The sequence below is a fragment of the Aquarana catesbeiana genome, linkage group LG13 (assembly GCF_042186555.1).
Source record: "Aquarana catesbeiana isolate 2022-GZ linkage group LG13, ASM4218655v1, whole genome shotgun sequence".
NCBI lineage: Eukaryota > Metazoa > Chordata > Amphibia > Anura > Ranidae > Aquarana > Aquarana catesbeiana.
The window spans coordinates 181748572-181766905 of NC_133336.1; the positions used below are offsets into that span (position 1 = coordinate 181748572).

The 18334-nt window shown below is 40.8% G+C and overlaps 1 protein-coding gene across 2 annotated transcripts in view; it reads left to right on the forward strand.

Moving 5' to 3' along the window:
* The window catches only part of LOC141117810 (uncharacterized), a 192907-nt gene that overhangs the window by 129741 nt on the left and 44832 nt on the right, over positions 1–18334 (forward strand). For both annotated transcript variants that reach the window (XM_073610841.1, XM_073610840.1), the window contains exons 8-13: positions 2758–2894; positions 9056–9268; positions 11747–11921; positions 12067–12187; positions 14103–14266; positions 15853–15955. In XM_073610841.1, the coding sequence (XP_073466942.1) occupies positions 2758–2894; positions 9056–9268; positions 11747–11921; positions 12067–12187; positions 14103–14266; positions 15853–15955 (913 nt within the window). The remainder of the gene's footprint in view (positions 1–2757; positions 2895–9055; positions 9269–11746; positions 11922–12066; positions 12188–14102; positions 14267–15852; positions 15956–18334) is intronic.

Genomic DNA, 18334 nt, shown 5'->3' on the forward strand with positions numbered 1-18334 from the left:
TATGCAAGTTATTGTCATAAAAAGTGTTTGGGGACCCGGGTCCTGCCCCAGGGGACATGGATCAATGCAAAAAAAAGTTTTAAAAACGGCCGTTTTTTCAGGAGCAGTCAAACAATAAAAGTGTAATATCCCTTTAAATTTCGTACCTGGGGGGTGTCTATAGTATGCCTGTAAAGGGGCGCATGTTTCCCGTGTTTAGAACAGTCTGACAGCAAAATGACATTTCGAAGGAAAAATTCCATTCAAAACTACCCACGGCTATTGCATTGCCGACAATACACATAGAAGTTCATTGATAAAAACGGCATGGGAATTCAACACAGGGAAACCCCGAACCAAAATTTAAAAAAAAAATGACGTGGGAGTCCCCCTAAATTCCATACCAGGCCCTTCAGGTCTGGTATGGATATTAAGGGGAACTCCGGCCAAAATTGAAAAAAAAAATGACGTGGGGTTCCCCCTAAATTCCATACCAGACCCTTCAGGTCTGGTATGGATTTTAAGGGGAACCCCGCGCCAAAAAAACCCAAAAAACGGCGTGGGGTCCCCCCAAAAAATCCATACCAGACCCTTATCCGAGCACGCAACCTGGCAGGCTGCAGGAAAAGAGGGGTCCTCATCAACATGGGGACAAGGTGTTTTGGGGGGTTACCCCAAAGCACCCTCCCAATGTTGAGGGCATGTGGCCTGGTACGGTTCAGGAGGGAGGGCTCTTTTCCTGCGGCCTGCCAGGTTGCGTGCTCGGATAAGGGTCTGGTATGGATTCTTGGGGGGACCCCACGCCGTTTTTTGTTTTTTTTTTGGCGTGGGGTTCCCCTTAAAATCCATACCAGACCTGAAGGGTATGGTCTGGTATGGAATTTAGGGGGAACCCCACGTCATTTTTTTTTAAAATTTTGGCTGGGGTTCCCCTTAATATCCATACCAGACCTGAAGGGCCTGGTATGGAATTTAGGGGGAACCCCACGTCATTTTTTTAAAAAATTTTTGCTGGGGTTCCCCTTAATATCCATACCAGACCTGAAGGGGCTGGTATGGAATTTAGGGGGACTCCCACGTCATTTTTTTTTTTTTTGGTTCGGGGTTTCCCTGTGTTGAATTCCCATGCCGTTTTTATCAATGAACTTCTATGTGTATTGTCGGCAATGCAATAGCCGCGGGTAGTTTTAAATGGAATTTTTCCTTCGAAATGTCATTTTGCTGTCAGACTGTTCTAAACACGGGAAACATGCGCCCCTTTACAGGCATACTATAGACACCCCCAGGTACGAAATTTAAAGGGATATTACACTTTCATTGTTTGACTTTAAGCATTATTAAAATAACTGCTCCTGAAAAAACGGCCGTTTTTAAAACTTTTTTTGCATTGATCCATGTCCCCTGGGGCAGGACCCGGGTCCCCACACACTTTTTATGAACATAACTTGCATATAAGCCTTTAAAATTAGCACTTTTGATTATTCATGTTCGTGTCCCATAGACTTTAACGGTGTTCGCGTGTTCGAGCGAACTTTTTTCCTGTTCGCATGTTCTGGTGCGAACCGAACAGGGGGGTGTTCGGCTCATCCCTAATCTTGACCATGTATGCACAGACATGCTGCAGGTCTCTGGTAGATCCATAAGACCTGGAAAAGCCATTTGGACCCCCTGCACATTTGCAGCACCTCTGCATGGCTCTGTCATGTTTGCCATGTCCTGTAGACCCCCGCAGCGTGTCTGAGAATGTGTGAGAGCATGCTGCATATGTCATCCTTATCTAGGCAAGGGTGCAGAGAGTTAGGTATATAAACAAAAATATATTAAAATAAAAAAATGTAAAAAAAATGTAAAATAAAAAAAATAAAATCCTGATTAAAGACAGAGGAGAGAAATTCATATTTAGGCAGATCGCCATTCTGCCAGAGGGGAAAATGGAGATCTTGTGTTTCTGCTAAGCAGAAACACGGATCTCTGTTTTCCTTTAGTCAGTTAGAAAGTACCCCCTAGGGACACACTTAACCCTTTGATCACCCCTGATGTTAACCCCTTCCCTGCCAGTGTCATTAGTACAGTGACAGTGTATATTGTTTAGCACCGATCATTGTAATAACTGTCACTGGTCCCCAAAAAGTGTCAAAGTGTCAGTTAGGTGTCCGATTTATCCGCCATTACTACTTAAAAAAAAAAAAAAAATACATAAAAAAATAGGCCATACTTTGTAGATGCTATAACTTTTGTGCAAAACAATCAATATACGCTTATTGGGATTTTCTTTACCAAAAATATGTAGCAGAATACATATTGACCAAAATTGATGAAGAAATAAAATTTTTTTAATGGGTATGTTTTATAGCAGAACGTAAAAAAAAAATAAAAAAATATATATATATATATATATATATATATATATATATATATATTTTTTTTTTTTTTTTTCCAAAATTGTCAGTTTTTTTTTCTTACAGCACAAAAAAAAAAAAAAACCACAGAGGTGATCAAATACCACCAAAAGAAAGCTCCATTTGTGGGAAAAAAAAGGACATCAATTTTATTTGGGTACAGAGTCGCACGACCAGGCAATTGTCAGTTAAAGCAACGCGGTGCCGTATCGCAAAAAATGGTCTGGTCAGGAAGAGGGTAACACCTTCTGGGGCTGAAGTGGCTAAATTCATCCAAAATGATTTAAAACAAACATTCATTATTTCACCCTATAATACACACTGAGTATTTAGAATGTTTAGGATCTCATGCATTTCTAATGTCCTCCTGTCTCTGTAGGGTCCAATATGCTCCATCCCGTGCCCACCTGGATACTATGGTTCTGGCTGCGAGCATGAATGCAACTGTCATAATTATGGTCAATGTGACCCAGAAAGTGGGCAGTGCCAGTGCGCTCTAGGTTACACAGGAGACCGGTAAGCTGACACATTAAAGAGCAATGTATGTACAAATGCCATGACAGCTCATATAGGTAACCTGTTTTTTTTTTTACAGCCAATCTATAGATTTATAGCAATACTGCCAATATAATATTGGGAGCTAAATTATATTGGAAGATGGCATGGGAAACAAGTGATGATGTTATCCTCTGATCTTGATCCTCTTTTCTTTTCCAATCAGGATGCTGGGGGCGGGTCAGTGACCAAGTAGTATTGCTTAGCTGCAGTAGAGAAAATCAAGGTCACCAGCCTTGCTATACCATCTAGTTGAGATGTCTGGATCATAAGACTAGCTGAACAGAACTGTGTACGTTCTGTCAGACAAAAGAATTAACATACAGTTGTGCTCAAAAGTTTGCATACCCTGGCAGAAATTGTGAAATGTTGGCATTAATATTGAAAATGTGACTGATCATGCCAAAAATTTATTTAAGGATAGCAATCACATGAAGCCATTTATTATCACATAGTTTTTTGGATCCTTTTTAAATCATAATGATAATAGAAATCAGCCAAATGGCCCTGATCAAAAGTTGACATACCATGGAATGTTTGGCCTTGGTACAGACACAGAAGGTGGCACACACAGGTTAAAATGGTAATTAAAGTTTAATTTCCCACATTTTTGGCTTTTTAAAGCACAATTAGTGTCTGTGTATAAATAGTCAATGAGTTTGTTAGCTCTCACATAGATGCACTAAGCAAGCTAGACACTGAGCCATGAGAAGGTAGAAAAGAACAGTCAAAAGACCTGCGTAACAAGGTAATGAAACTTTACAAAGATGGAAAAGGATATAAAAAGATTCCCAAAAGCCTTAAATATTCCAGTCAGAACTGTTCAATCACTTAATAAGAAGTGGGAAATTTGGGGATCTCTTGATATGAAGCCAAGGTCAGATAGACCAAGAAAGATTTCAGCCACAACTGCCATAGGAACTGTTTGGGATACAAAGAAAAACCCACAGGTAACCTCAGGAGAAATACAGGCTGCTCTGGAAAAAGATGGTGTAGTTGTTTTTAAGGAGCACAATACGATGATACTTGAACAAAAAAGACCTGTATAGTCAAGTTGCCAGAAAGAAGCCTTTACTGTACAAATTCCACAAAAAAGCCTGGTTACAATATGCCCAACAACACCTTGACATGGCTCATTTGCTTTTTTGTGGCATTGGCGCAGTAAAGGCTTCCTTCTGGCAGCTCAACCATGCAGCTCTTATTTGTTCAAGTGTTGTTGAATTGTGCTCCTTAAAAAAAACACACCGTCTTTTTGGAGAGCCTGTATTTCTCCTGCGGTTACCTGCGGTTTTCCTTTGTATCCTGAGCAATTCTTCCACCAGTTGTGGCTGCAAACTTTCTTGGTCTACCTGACCTTGGCTTGGTATCAAAAGATCCCCTAATTTTCCACTTTTTAATAAGTGATTGAACAGTACTGACTGGCATATTCAAAGCTTTGAATATCTTTTTATATCCTTTTCATCTTTGTACAGTATTATTACCTTGTTACGCAGGTCTTTTGACTGTTCTTTTCTACCTCTTCATGGCTCAGTGTCTAGCCTGCTTAGTGCATCCATGTGAGAGCTAACAAACTCATTGACTATTTATACACAGACACTGATTGTGCCATAAAAAGCCACAAATGTGGGAAATTAACCTTTAATTGCCATTTAACCCGTGTGTGCCACCTTCTGTGTCTGTACCAAGGCCAAACATTCCAGGCTATGTAAACTTTTGATCAGGGCCATTTGGGTGATTTCTGTTATCATTATGATTTAAAAAGGATGTGATAATAAATGGCTTCATGTGAATGCTATCCTTAAATAAAAGACAATATTAATGCCAAAATTTCACAATTTCTGCCAGGGTATGCAAACTTTTGAGCAAGACTGTATACAGTATAATATAGCTGTAGTATATTTTTTCTAGTGTTCAGCTATGAAGTTTATTTCCAGTTCAGGAAATCCCCCAAATCCCCCCCACTCCCCACCCCCCGCCTGCCCACTAGATTGTAATATAGCTGGACAGGGCAGGCCATTTATGAACTTGGGGTGCAGAGTTTAACAGGCAGCACTACCTATCAATTCACCCATTGTGATCAATGGGGTCACACAGCACAGGAACCGAATGCTTGCCTCACAGCTGTGGCATGGTCCTGCAAAGTATCAGTATCTGCATAAAAATTAAACATGTCCTACTTTTTTCAGCAAACCCCAAGGCAGTGCTTTAGTGTAAACTGGAGAAATCGGACATAAGACAATTTGCTTTGTCTACTTGTGTTGGGCAATATTGCTCACCACAGCACAACAAGGCTGGTGTAAATGAGCCTAACTATAGCCTGGAAGAAGTCAAATGGCAAACCAAATGTAGGCACTGCTTTGTTTAAAAAAGTGCATTTAAGAATGTATGAAAGTGGCCCTGCCACCGACTAAAAAACTGCAGGTAAAACACAGAAAAACCAAGTATACCTGCAGGGTTTGTCCTTTTTACATTTTTCATGCACTTGTAAGGTGACTTTGAACTTGCTTGAAAAGGTGACTACTCCAGGAAGAGTCAATTCCATAACAAAGCTACTCCCTCGTACATCATAAACCTGTCCTTTTCTGGGAGCCTCTAAATACTCTTTTTGCTAGCATATCCCCTCTGCACCTCTTTTTGTCTCTATACATAATCTTTTTGCCAGGAGAGGAATGAAGGGGAACCTCTTTACATGGTGAAGCCTTTGAAATTACTTTCTGGTCTCAGGGAACCTTTGCTTATAATTACCATATCTACAGCTAACAGTACATTCCTCTGTAATGGTCAGTGGGAAGGATGCCCATTATATTGGTGATCAGTGGGATGGATGCCCGTTACATTGGTGGTCAGTGGGAAGGATGCCCATTACATTGGTGATCAGTGGGAAGAATGATCCTTACATTGGTGGTCAGTGGAAAGAATGTTCCTTTAATTGGAGATCATTGGGAAGAATGTTCCTTACATTGGTGGTCAGTGGGAAGAAGGCTCCTTGCATTAGAGGTCAGTGGAAAGAATGTCCCTTACATTGGTGGTCAGTGGGAAGAATGCTCCTTACATTGGTGGTCAGTGGGAAGAATGATCCTAACATTGGTGGTAAGTGGGAAGAAGGATCCTTTAGTTGGAGATCCTTGGGAAGAATGCTCCTTACATTGGTGGTCAACGGGAAGAATGCTCTTTAGATTGGTGGTCAACGGGAAGAATGCTCCTTTCATTGGTGGTCAGTGGGAAAAAATGGCCCCATTTAATTGTCGTTTAATGGGAAAAAAAATTCTTATGTTGGTGGTCAGTGGGAATAATGATCCTTACAGTGGTGGACAGTGGAAAGAATTCTGCTTACATTGGTGGTCAGTGGGAGGAATCCCTCCTTACAGTTAGCTAAAGGATCATTGGGGTCAGTAGTTACTTATCTAAGAGGTAGAAATTGATCGTTGCCCAAGGAACCCCTAGCATCTACTGGAGGAACCTTAGTTGAGAAAGTATGCTATAGTATAGAGTGTGAATTTAGGAGCATTTTTTTTACTTGTAATGCTTTCTTTACTAGGATGATGTCAAATTCTTTGTACAATCCATTTTCAAGTTAAATAAACATAGTTTAGTGAAAATATCTATGATATTCAATCTACAATGTGAAAATTAGTATCATGTTTGGTGCCAAAACCTCACTCGGAAAAAATGACAAGCACAAAGTTTAGAGGCCAACAGCTGTGCTACATCCTACTGGCTTTTACATTGGATAAAAACTAGTCACTGAGCAGCAGAAAAATGAGTTTTCATCTGCAACGTGTGCATTCAAATCTAATTTAGCACTTGCAAGCCCAGTTTTTGAACGCCCAAAACACATTATCCATAGCACCTAATCAGATTCCAGCCATCAACAAATTACGTGTTGCTATAGTCCAATTTCTATTACAAATGAGGTGTGATGTATAAAAAATGACGAGACTGGGTGCTATGGTAGCACGTTAGTTATGCAGGACTTTAGTCTTGGGCTCAGTCCTAACCACAGAGATTATCTGTGTTGTACTTTATCCTGTTTTCTCCAGCACTTTTCCAGAATCCATAGTACTTTGAATATGACATAGTAATTTTTTTCTTTTTTTTCTAGTGATATCAAGAATAATATTACTATGTTTTTTTTATTTTTTTTTTTTGTGCAAGTTACCACAACACCATTATCCCATAGTTTTTAAGATCAAAGATACAACTATGTTGGTGTCCCTTGTCAATTTTACATTGTATTTTTTAAAATGTAACTTCCTACTCCCAAACTGTCATTTGAAGTAAAACACATAGCCAAGTATTATTCTACACAATTTTTTTATTGTGCATTAAAAAACAAAAAAAAAAAACAAATAAAATTAGACATGCTATCTGCCAATAGAACTTAACCAAAAAGTGCATTCTATGCATCCAAAAATATAGAAAATATACCAAATCAAATCATTATTCAACCAAAAAAATAATGTCAAAGCAATAACTTCAAGGCCAATAATAAATAACACATTATCTCCTCCGATTCAGCAACATGTCTGGTTAACGAACGGCTGTTCAGAAATGAAATGAAAAGCGTGAACTGAAAAGCGCTAAATGAAAAACGCAAAAAGAAAAGCGCGAATCAACACTCACCAAACTTCTACTAATACGAAACTAGCAGAAGGAGCCCAAAGGGTGGCGCAAAAGAGCTGAAAAACCATGTAGTACGTCTAGTACGTCACTTCGTAATTGTTGGCCAACATTTTTGTGACAGTGTGTATGCAAGACAAGTTTGAGCCAACAACCTTCGGACAAAATTCCACGGTTTTGTTGTCAGAAAGCCAGATCGTGTGTACGAGGCATAACAGTTCTTTTCTTTAGAAAGAAGCCATAGCCTTAGTAGAAAAGCCTGTCTCCTGGCAGCATGTAGGAAGGGGTTAGTTTGAAAGAAGGGAAGCTTTAATCCTGCTCTACTGGCAAATTCCCAGGTACGGTGGGTGGAGTCTAGAGCGGGGTGCGAGTATTGTGTAGATGTGGATTTGGGGAACTGTGTTTGGTTCCTCTACGTGAGCTTCCCTGGCCTTAGGTTATTGAATACCCTTCACTGGTCTGAAGGAAATAAAGGCTATGCTAGAAGATGTGGGTTCTTTGGACTGTATCAAGACATGCTTTCTATTTATTCTACCCATGGAAGTTGTACTAATTTACTAGTGAGTAAAATAGGAAGAAATGTGCTTCTAGTTGGAGGATGCCTGAATACCTGAATGGAAGCATCTAAAGTGGGCCTGTACACAGTTAGGCCGTAGGTGGCTGGATGGGTCCTGACTTCTAATATGTGACACTGGTGTGGCTGAATGGGATCCTAAAAACAAGGAACACCGTGTAATCCTGGTTGGGTCAGGAGCTGAAGGTGACTAGTGGGAAGAGTTCTCCCTCCTTGGAGGTGAGTAGAGGTCCCCTCAAGTGAAACACATGTCAGGTGTCCTGGGCCCCTATGTTGCATGGGCCCCAGAGCATGATGGAAATTATTTGAATCATAGCGTGTAGAGGAAAGGCAAGACCTTGCAAGCGAGTAGCTGCCAGCTGAACTGAGCGGTCAGTGTGTGATGGGCCAGCTGGATGTTGTAGTGTGGTTTCTAACTCACCATCCATACACAAGAAGGCAGGCAGTACTGGCCTTTGTTGGGCTTTAGGGGGAGAACGGATAATTGGTCCAGCCCCCAAGTAACCATGCAGACAAGCAACCTGCAGAAAAGGGCCCTTGCTCTCTGTGTGGAAGCAGTAGTCTATCTGCAGAGATCCAGCATGCCCCCGAAGAGTCAAAGCTAGAAATTTAGCAAAACATGTCATTCCTGCTGATTAGAGACCTCTAAATCTGATCTCTGCAGAGAGACCACTGCTTACACACAGGGAACAAGGGTCCTTTTTTGCAGCATGCTGGCAGGGAACAGGCTTTTCTATTCAGGCTGTTGCTCTTTTATAAAGAAAAAAGCAAACTGTAAGACTTTTATTTTGGTGCATTTGAAAGGTACTTAGCTGCATTAAACTAAATGTTCAGTTGGGGTGTAATCTATTTTCAGAAAAAGTACCTATTTAATAAATCTATGCGTTGCCTCAGTAAATATTTATTTGCATTTTGTTATGGACCACAGCTGTCGGGAAGAGTGTCCCATAGGAAAGTATGGTCAGGACTGTGTAGAAACCTGCAACTGTGTGAACGGGGTGCGTTGCTTCCATATCAACGGAGCGTGTCTGTGCGAAGCTGGCTTCTTTGGGGAAAACTGTGAAGACCGAATGTGTGTGGATGGCATGTATGGCATACACTGCAACATGCCCTGCCAGTGTGACCCTCAGCACACTAAGAGGTAACTACATCTACAAGCTTACCAACTAAACAGTGTGAAAAGCAATGTGCACAGAATACAGCAATCAGATAATGATTTATTGAAATGATGTTTATGTAAGACAGTTTCTTATTAGTTGTAGTAAGTTAAACCTAAGTACACATTTTAATGATTAGGCCAGTTACATAAAAAAAAATTAATTAAATTAAAAAGTCAACAAATTACTTTAGCTAGCTCCAGGAACTTACACTTTAAATAAAATCTGTGGGGTCAATTTACTAAAGGCAAATAGACTGCACACTTTGCAGTTGCACTCATTTCCCCCCAGAGCTTAGTAAATGAGGGGAAGCTTTGCTGACTTCCACCATCCAAACGTGTGCAAGCAAAAATGCTGTTTTTCTTTTTTTCCTTGCACCTTATTGGGTATTCTTTACAAAGTGACGCTTCACCACAGTCACTAAGCTCTGGAGAAAACTAGTGCAACTGCACTTATAAAGTGCACAGTCTATTTGCATTTATTTAAATCAACCCCAATTTGTCTGTCCTTTTAACTGACAACATAGGAAAGCCTTGTTATACAAAAAAAAAATCATAGCATAAGATATCAAAAATTATACAGGGATTAAATCGCTTTAGCTTCATACCTACATCCCTAAAATATAATACATAGAATGATACTTTCAAGGTGCTATAGCATATAAGTACATTTATGTATCAATACTAGGGATGAGCCGAACACCCCCCGGTTCGGTTCGCACCAGAACCTGCGAACGGACCGAAAATTTGCACGAACTTTAGAACCCCATTGACGTCTATGGGACTCGAACGTTCGAAATCAAAAGTGCTCATTTTAAAGGCTAATTTGCATGGTATTGTCCAAAAAAGGGTTTGGGGACCCGGGTCCTACCCCAGGGGACATGTATCAATGCAAAAAAAACTTTTAAAAACGGCCGTTTTTCAGGCGCAGTGATTTTAATGATGCTTAAAGTAAAAAAAAAGTGAAATATTCCTTTAAATATCATACCTGGGGGGTGTCTATAGTATGCCTGTAAAGTGGCGCGTGTTTCCCGTGTTTAGAACAGTCCCTGCACCAAATGTCATTTTTAAAGGAAAAAAATCTCTGTTAAAACTGCTTGCAGGTTTAATGTAATGTCCGGTCCTGGCAATATGGATGAAAATCAGTGAGACAAACGGCACGGGTACCCCCCAGTCCATTACCAGGCCCTTTGGGTATTGTATGGATATTAAGGGGAACCCCGCACCCAAATTAAAATAAGGAAAGGTGTGGGGCCACCAGGCCCTATATACTCTGAACAGCAGTATACAGGCGGTGCAAACAAGACAGGGACTGTAGGTTTGTTGTTAAGTAGAATCTGTTTGTCATTTTGAACGGGTACATTTTTAACGTGTTTAGCTCCAGCCAAAAAATCTTTTTTAAGCTTTTTGGAAAACATAGGGAAGGGTTATCACCCCTGTGACATTTGTTTTGCTGTCTTTCCTCCTCTTCAGAAGATTTCACCTCACTTTTTGTCCCAATGACAAATGTATTTTGAAAATTTGGGTGTTTTTGTGGAACAAGGATTGGAAAGCATCAGTGGAAATGAGAAATGTTTTTCCCATATTAACCCTTACAGGAGAGAATTTCCCTTCCTAGGGGTAGATTTCATCTCACTTCCTGTTGTCTCCTTCCGTTTGCAAGTAGGAGTCGTTTGTAAGTTGGATGTATGAAAGTAGGTACCTGCCCTATATAATCAGCAGAAATTTGGGCCTTAGGTGTTGTTGTGGCCACAACACTGTAAGCCCTCACAGAGCCCTGCTGTGAAATATTAGATCAAGAATTGTAATTACATGCCCCTGTTGACCTTATTCCCTTGACCTATCACCCTGTGACCTTTTTGGCTGTTTCCAGAATCTAAAAAAGTCCTTAAAAGGACACAGATTTGATGACATTCTGGACATCCAGGCTCCACAACAACGCTTAGCGTTCCAGAAAACGAATTCAAGGAATGTGACACAGTTGTCTAAAAAAGTGTGTTGCTTCACAAAGGGACTACTTTAAAGGTGACAACAGCTGCTAGTGTATATGTAAGCTAGCATTTTTTTAAATTTTTTTATTCAGTCATCCCGGGAATTAAATGATGACATCTCATACATCTTGCTGCATCTACAGATTTTTACTCAAATTCTACATTTGTCTACTCCTTTTGATAGTAACGTAGCACAAGGGTCTAGGTCTACAAAAAAGAAAACAACATTCATACAAAACTCATTGAAATGGTGCTTGCTATTCTTGAGGCAGTAAACATGTCCCAATGAAACTGGTGGCCATGCAATGGTGAGAAGGCATCTACATACTGTCATGGTACTGTGAAAACTGATCTCATACAGCTTCATACCAACCATCTTGCATACTGAATGCAGCAAAGGCAACTAATTAAAACCTGTAATATAATACTAACACTAATAAAAATGTTCACCCCACATCTCCTTTGTTCCCAGCTGTCACCCAATGTCTGGAGAATGCACCTGTAAGACAGGCTGGGCCGGCCTGTTCTGCAATGAGACCTGTCCTCATGGTTACTACGGAACCAATTGCCAGGAGCCATGTTTGTGCCTCAATGGGGGATCCTGTGATAGTGAGACTGGCTCATGTCAGTGTGCCCCGGGATTTTCAGTAAGTAAGGCAGAAATATCATTTATCCCTGAGAGGCTTGCTTGTTTACAGTTCCCAGGGAGCACTGCTTAATATCCTACCGTACATGTACATAACACTGTACTACAAAGTGATAAGCTCTCATATTGTGGCATTGTATTTACAGGGAAGTCATTGCTCTGTCTTCTGTCCCGATGACACCTATGGAGATAAATGTTCTCAGGAATGCAACTGCAAAAACTACTTGGCCTGTTCCCCCATCGATGGCACCTGTGTGTGTAAGGAAGGTAGGCACTGAGTGACAGCTATGATGACTTAAAAAACTGCAAGAAAAAGCACAGAAAAAAATCACATTGTTTAAATGCTTTCTTGCAATGTTTTTCCTTTTTCATAAATGATTTGTTATTTAATTGAAATATGTCTTTTAACTTCCTAGAAAAACGTTACTACTCCAGAAAGTGTTGATTGCCTAGAACAGCCCCTTGTCTGTCATAGCCCTCTATTTTTATGGAAGTGTCTAATTACTCTTTGTGCTGGCCCAGCTCCTCCACTCCTCATCTTCCTATCTCCCTACCTAACCTTCTATGTAGTTGCCAGGGGAGGAGCGAAGAGGAATTTTGTGGAATGTCACTTGAGTGATAGCTCTGAGTGTACTGGAGCTGCTGACATCTCATCCAAGATGGCGGTGCTCAGCAGCAGTCTCAGGGCTTTTGGATGGCTACACAAGGGAGTCTTTTACAAGTAAATAGCATGCCTAAAATACATTAAATGTACTTTTATTCTTAATGGAAGATTTTTGTTGGCATGACTGGTCTAGCGATAGGGTTTTTTTAACGCAAAATATACAGCAGGTAGAATGTACCAGACAAATGTTAATTTGCTCTAAGCCAGCCTTTCTCTATCTTTTCCCCACAGAACCATTAAAATAACTTTCCGGTCTCGGGTACCCATGCTAAAAAATACTATATCTACAACTCACGATACATTAGTGTGATGGCCAATGAGAAGAATGCTTCTAATGTCCCGCACACATGATCGGACTTTCTGACAACAAAACCATTGAATTTTGTTCGAAGGTTATTGGCTCCAACTTGTCTTGCATTCACACGGTCACACAAATGTTGGCCAACAATTACGAACATAGTGACGTACAAGACGTACGGCGAGCTGATAAAAAGGAAGTTCAATAGTCATGTGATATCTCCATTGCGAACGCTATAACAAGAAGCGATTCCAGCTCGTACTTGATTTCGAGTATGCGTGGACTTTTGTGCGACGGACTTGTGTACATACAATCGGAAAGTCCGACAACAAAAATTTGTTGGTGGAAAATTTGAGAACCTGCTAGCCAACATTTGTTGGCGTAAAGTCCAACAACAAATTTTCGATGGAGCATACACACGGTCGGACTTTCCGCCAACTCATCCAACATTTTTTGTCGGAAAATCTGATCGCGTGTACGCAGCATTACACTTGCGGCCATTGGGAATACTTACTCCCTTTTACAGATAACTAAAAAGATCAATGGTGCCAGTGAGAAATTATCTGAGAGGCAAAAACTCAAGGAACCCCTAGAAAACTATGTAGGAACCCCTGGGTTCTGTGGAACCCTGGTTGAGAAACCCTGCTCTAAGCTGTGACACATAGGTGAGGTATAGCTCTTATGGCACCTGACCATGTTTCAGTTTGACCGATTTGATATTCCTATCATATCTATGACTAATTTTAACTTTGTCAAGTCAAGAAAAAAGACTGGAAAATTTTGAAGGGTTGCATTGAACTGATTGAATTTTTTTTAAATTCGGCCTTTCACAGCTTTGTGAGAGAAATCTTTTGATTAAAGATTTCTTGAAAACTGTCTGACTGTGCAGGTTCACATTTGTCCAGGCCATGTAACATCTAGTAGCGGCTAGTCACATTGATCTGGACAATGTTCTGTGATCTTGATGATATTTCGTAGCTTCTCTAAGCCACATCTGAAGTTCAGAACTGAAGAAATGGTTAAATAAGCTATGAAATGTCTTCAGCTTTACAGAACAGCTCTAGTTAAATGTGATTAACTGCTACTAGTCTGAAAACAATAAAATGCAAACTCATGTTTGGACCATTGAAATGGAAATGCCCAATGACATTGTCAATAAAAAGCTGCATTTATCTACAAGTTGTAGTAAGAGATTCATTATAATATTTTCCCAAATGCAGGCTGGCAGAAAGGTGACTGCTCATTACCTTGCCCAAAAGGAATGTGGGGCTTCAACTGCAACAGGACATGTGAGTGTGTCAATGGGGCCTCCTGTAGTCCGATCACGGGGCAATGCTTCTGCACCTCTGGATGGTTTGGGAAGAAATGTGAGCTACCATGCAAGGTATGTAACAGACTACACAACTGGATGTTATCAGGTATTTTTTTACTTTTCCTAATCTTGACAGTACAGTTAAAAGGCATGCAAAACCTAAAGCTGGAGTACACATGTAACGAAATTGAACCAGTCGTCTGTTCAACAGAAGCTGGTTGTTACACTGGCTTCTGCTGAAAGGTCCTGTTGGAAGGCCAGCATTTGGTCAGCACTTGCAGCCAAAGACTGCAGTGCTGATCGGTTTTCTGATGGAGGGGGAGTCTTCACTGTTATGCCCCGTACACACGGTCGGACATTGATCAGACATTCCGACAACAAAATCCTAGGATTTTTTCCGACGGATGTTGGCTCAAACTTGTCTTGCATACACACGGTCAAACAAAGTTGTCGGAAAATCCGATCATTCTGAACGCGGTGACGTAAAACACGTACGTCAGGACTATAAACGGGGCAGTAGCCAATAGCTTTCATCTCTTTATTTATTCTGAGCATGCGTGGCACTTTGTGCGTTGGATTTGTGTACACACGATCGGATTTTCCGTCAACGGATTTTGTTGTCGGAAAATTTTATAACTTGCTCTCAAACTTTGTGTGTCGGAAAATCCGATGGAAAATGTGTGATGGAGCCCACACACGGTTGGAATTTCCGACAACAAGGTCCTATCACACATTTTCCGTCGGAAAATCCGACTGTGTGTACGGGGCATTAGAATACAACAGCATGGTGGGGGAGATCCCTGCATCCACACTTGCCAGTGTAAAACCTATCAGCCTTCACCAATAACAGAAATGTAACTTTTTGTGTGGACTGAGTCTTTAAATAGTAACTTTAGTCAAGGAAGTTAGGTAATAATGTTGAGTTATTGAGTTATGCAGATTATATATGCCTCTATTTTACTTGTCTGACTGGGTGGAATGACTCAGTCTATAAATTTTGGCTGCCAGAAGTTCATACTGTACTCTGGGTGGTGATTGTTTCCTTTTGATCTAAAGTATTGACACCTATAGTCATGGAACCCAACCTTTGGCCATTTTGTACTTGTGAAGCCCTTCAACCCCAACAACCAGTAGTTGGAAGCAATGGCAGTAATCTCTAGCCTTATGTGACATATCCCCAGTCTTTGACTATTGTCTCCAACCACACCTGTAGCATGTCAATGGTCTTTGATCATCTCTTGTAGGATTACCACAGTCTCTTACAATCTTGTGAAGCATTACATATACTGAATAGTATATGTACCCCCTTGATACTATTAGCAGCAACAATTGAGGCTTCCTATACCTCCTAAGTTGATTCCCACTGACCTAGAGGATCAAAAGGAAGATGCAGGCCAACACGTTCTTAAATATCTAGGCCAGGTCATTAAAAGATTAGACACCATTCACACTGGTTCACATTATTTCATATTGCAATTAATGTGTAAAATATCTACATTGTTGAATTTGTTCATCTGTAATTTTAGTATAATGCTGGTTGACTTGGGAAAAATAACGAGACTTGAGGTGTATATTTTTGTAAAAGCTTATTTATGTGCAGACAACATTGTGTTTGTGAATCTGTAAGTAAGCCAAGCTACTTTTGTGTCTAAATACAGGCAGGTAGTTTTGGGCCTGGATGTAGCCAGCGCTGTGAATGTAAAAATGCAGATGGCTGTGACCCAGTGACCGGGAAATGTAGATGCTTAACAGGATGGACTGGTCAGTATATAAGTATACAATTTTTAATTTTTTTGGTCTATAATATCTATACATAATGGGGTTGGTTTACTAAAATTGGAGAGTGGAAAATCTGGTGCAGCTGTGCATGGTAGCCAATAAGCTTCTAACTTCAGCTTGTTCAGTTAAGCTTTGACAGAAAAAAACTTGGAAGCTGATTGGATTCTATGCAGAGCTGGACCAGATTTTGCACTCTCCAGTTTTAGTAAATCAACCCCAATGTTTTAATGTCTAAGCAATTGGATCATTTCATTAATGATATAATGTCCATTGGAAGAATTAGAGGATGTGTTACTATGAGCTATATACTCCAGTCCCATAAAAATGAATCTAGTCCCCAACTTGATGCAAATGCACCTCGTTGCAGGATTGTGATTGCTGTTTGCAGTTCCAGGGATTGGGGTAGAGCTGGCCCTCCTATACCAGGCCCGGGTCCCATGAGCTTAGCAAATTGCCTAGGGGGCTGAGAAAGGATATTTAAATACCTTTGGGCACATGCACAGTAATCCTACAGACTGGATTCCCAGCGATTAAAAAAAGTTCCCTATACTTCTTCAGTTTAGCACCAGGGGCTGTGGACAGAGAGGAGACTATTGACTCATTTTCAGAAGCAGGTGGCGTAATCCTTCGTGCCACAATTTCCACCAAATGAAATTAAAGTCCTGGCATCTTCTTCTATATCAATCCACTGGGGCAGGCCAGAACTTTAATTGTCGGGAGATGACAACAGTCCTCTCTCTATTCCTGGCCCCAGTTCCTGATCTGGTGAGGTCCAGGGAGCTGTTATTTAATTGCTGGGAGATGAAGGTTGTGTGTGCAAAATTAAGTATTTAAAGTCCCCTTTCTGTGTGAGTTGTGGGGTGTCAGGGTTGCCAACTGTCAGCCAATTTACAAACAGTTTGTAAAATCCATAATTTTTGCAAAAATTACAGATTTTACAAACTGTTCGTAAATTTACTGAGAGTTGGTAACCCTGGGGGATGGGCCAGCCCTGTCATGCAGGCTATATGGAGGGAACCTGTCAGTCAGGCTGTATGGTGCCCCACAAAATGGTGACCTGGTTGTTTGTACCTGGAGATACAAAGGACTTTTACTATGCATCAGCAAATTGTACCAACTAAGCAAAACATTTACTTAAGCTTGTAACTTTTGAATATCAGTACCAAACACAAGTTTAAACCATGAAATCTGGCCTCAATTTTAACATTCTGTATATACCATGGCATTTTAGATGTCCTCAGGATCGAGAAAACTCACCATATGCTTAAATGTTATGGAATTCATGGGTTAGAGTCCTTCCCCCCATGCAATTAGTAAAAAATAAAAATAATTAATAAAAGTTTCAGTATTAATAGTATAAACATATACAGTACTTATATCACAGCAACAGGATTTATGTATGCCAAATAGACAAAATTATTGCACTTAAGACTTTCCAGCAAAGGGTACTGGTAATGCATCAGCTTACATATATATTTTAGACATTTGTGCTCTTCCAACCTTGTGGCAACAAAAGATGAGTTTATTGTTGAGGAACTCAAGTGTGTGGGGAGGTGCAGCGTGGTGTGGCGGCAGCAAACACAGAGTCCAGCTGCAAAAAAACAGAACTTCATTGAAATCGAAGTTCAGCAATGCACAACTGGGGGCACTCACAGAATGTACAGCAATGAGTACTAGCAGTAGGTCTCAGGTGTGCCAACAGTGTCTGTCTCGAGGGGCGAAATGCAGCCTGGCCCTTCCATACCCAAGTGGGGAGGCTTCCAGGAAGAATGGCGTGTGCCTGGGCTTTCACTACTTATCTGGAACCTCTTCCTGAGGCTAAGCACTGTTCCTGACAGATGGGTAAACTGTCCCTACTCTATGCACACCCTAAATGTGCGCCAAACCCTGGAGTCAGGGTATTAAATAGACCCTGCCTGATCAAGATGGCCACCAAGGTCACATGGAATGCCAGCATCCAATCAGATGCTTCTTCTCTGTGGCAGTGGATATCATAGAGGAAAGAGGTTCCTCTCAAATTACTCCTCCACCTGCATTGTCGCTACAGATGAGCACCACCGAAATTGACTGCACCTTCCTACAAGTGTTCTACACAGAGCCCTGACTTCAACTTTATTCAACACCACTACAATGACCCGCAACACTGGTTTGCAAACTCATGGGCACAAATACTCCAAAGTCTTAGAGAAAGACTTCCCAGAAAGGTGGAGGCTGTTATAACCTTAAGGGGGCCCATAGTTTTTGAATGGGATGTCCAAAAAAACTCATATAAGTGTGATGGTCAGGAGTGCAGAAACGTTTGTGCAGAAACTGTTTGCCATATAGTGTAGCACATCAACTAGTTTTCATAACTCTGTTTGT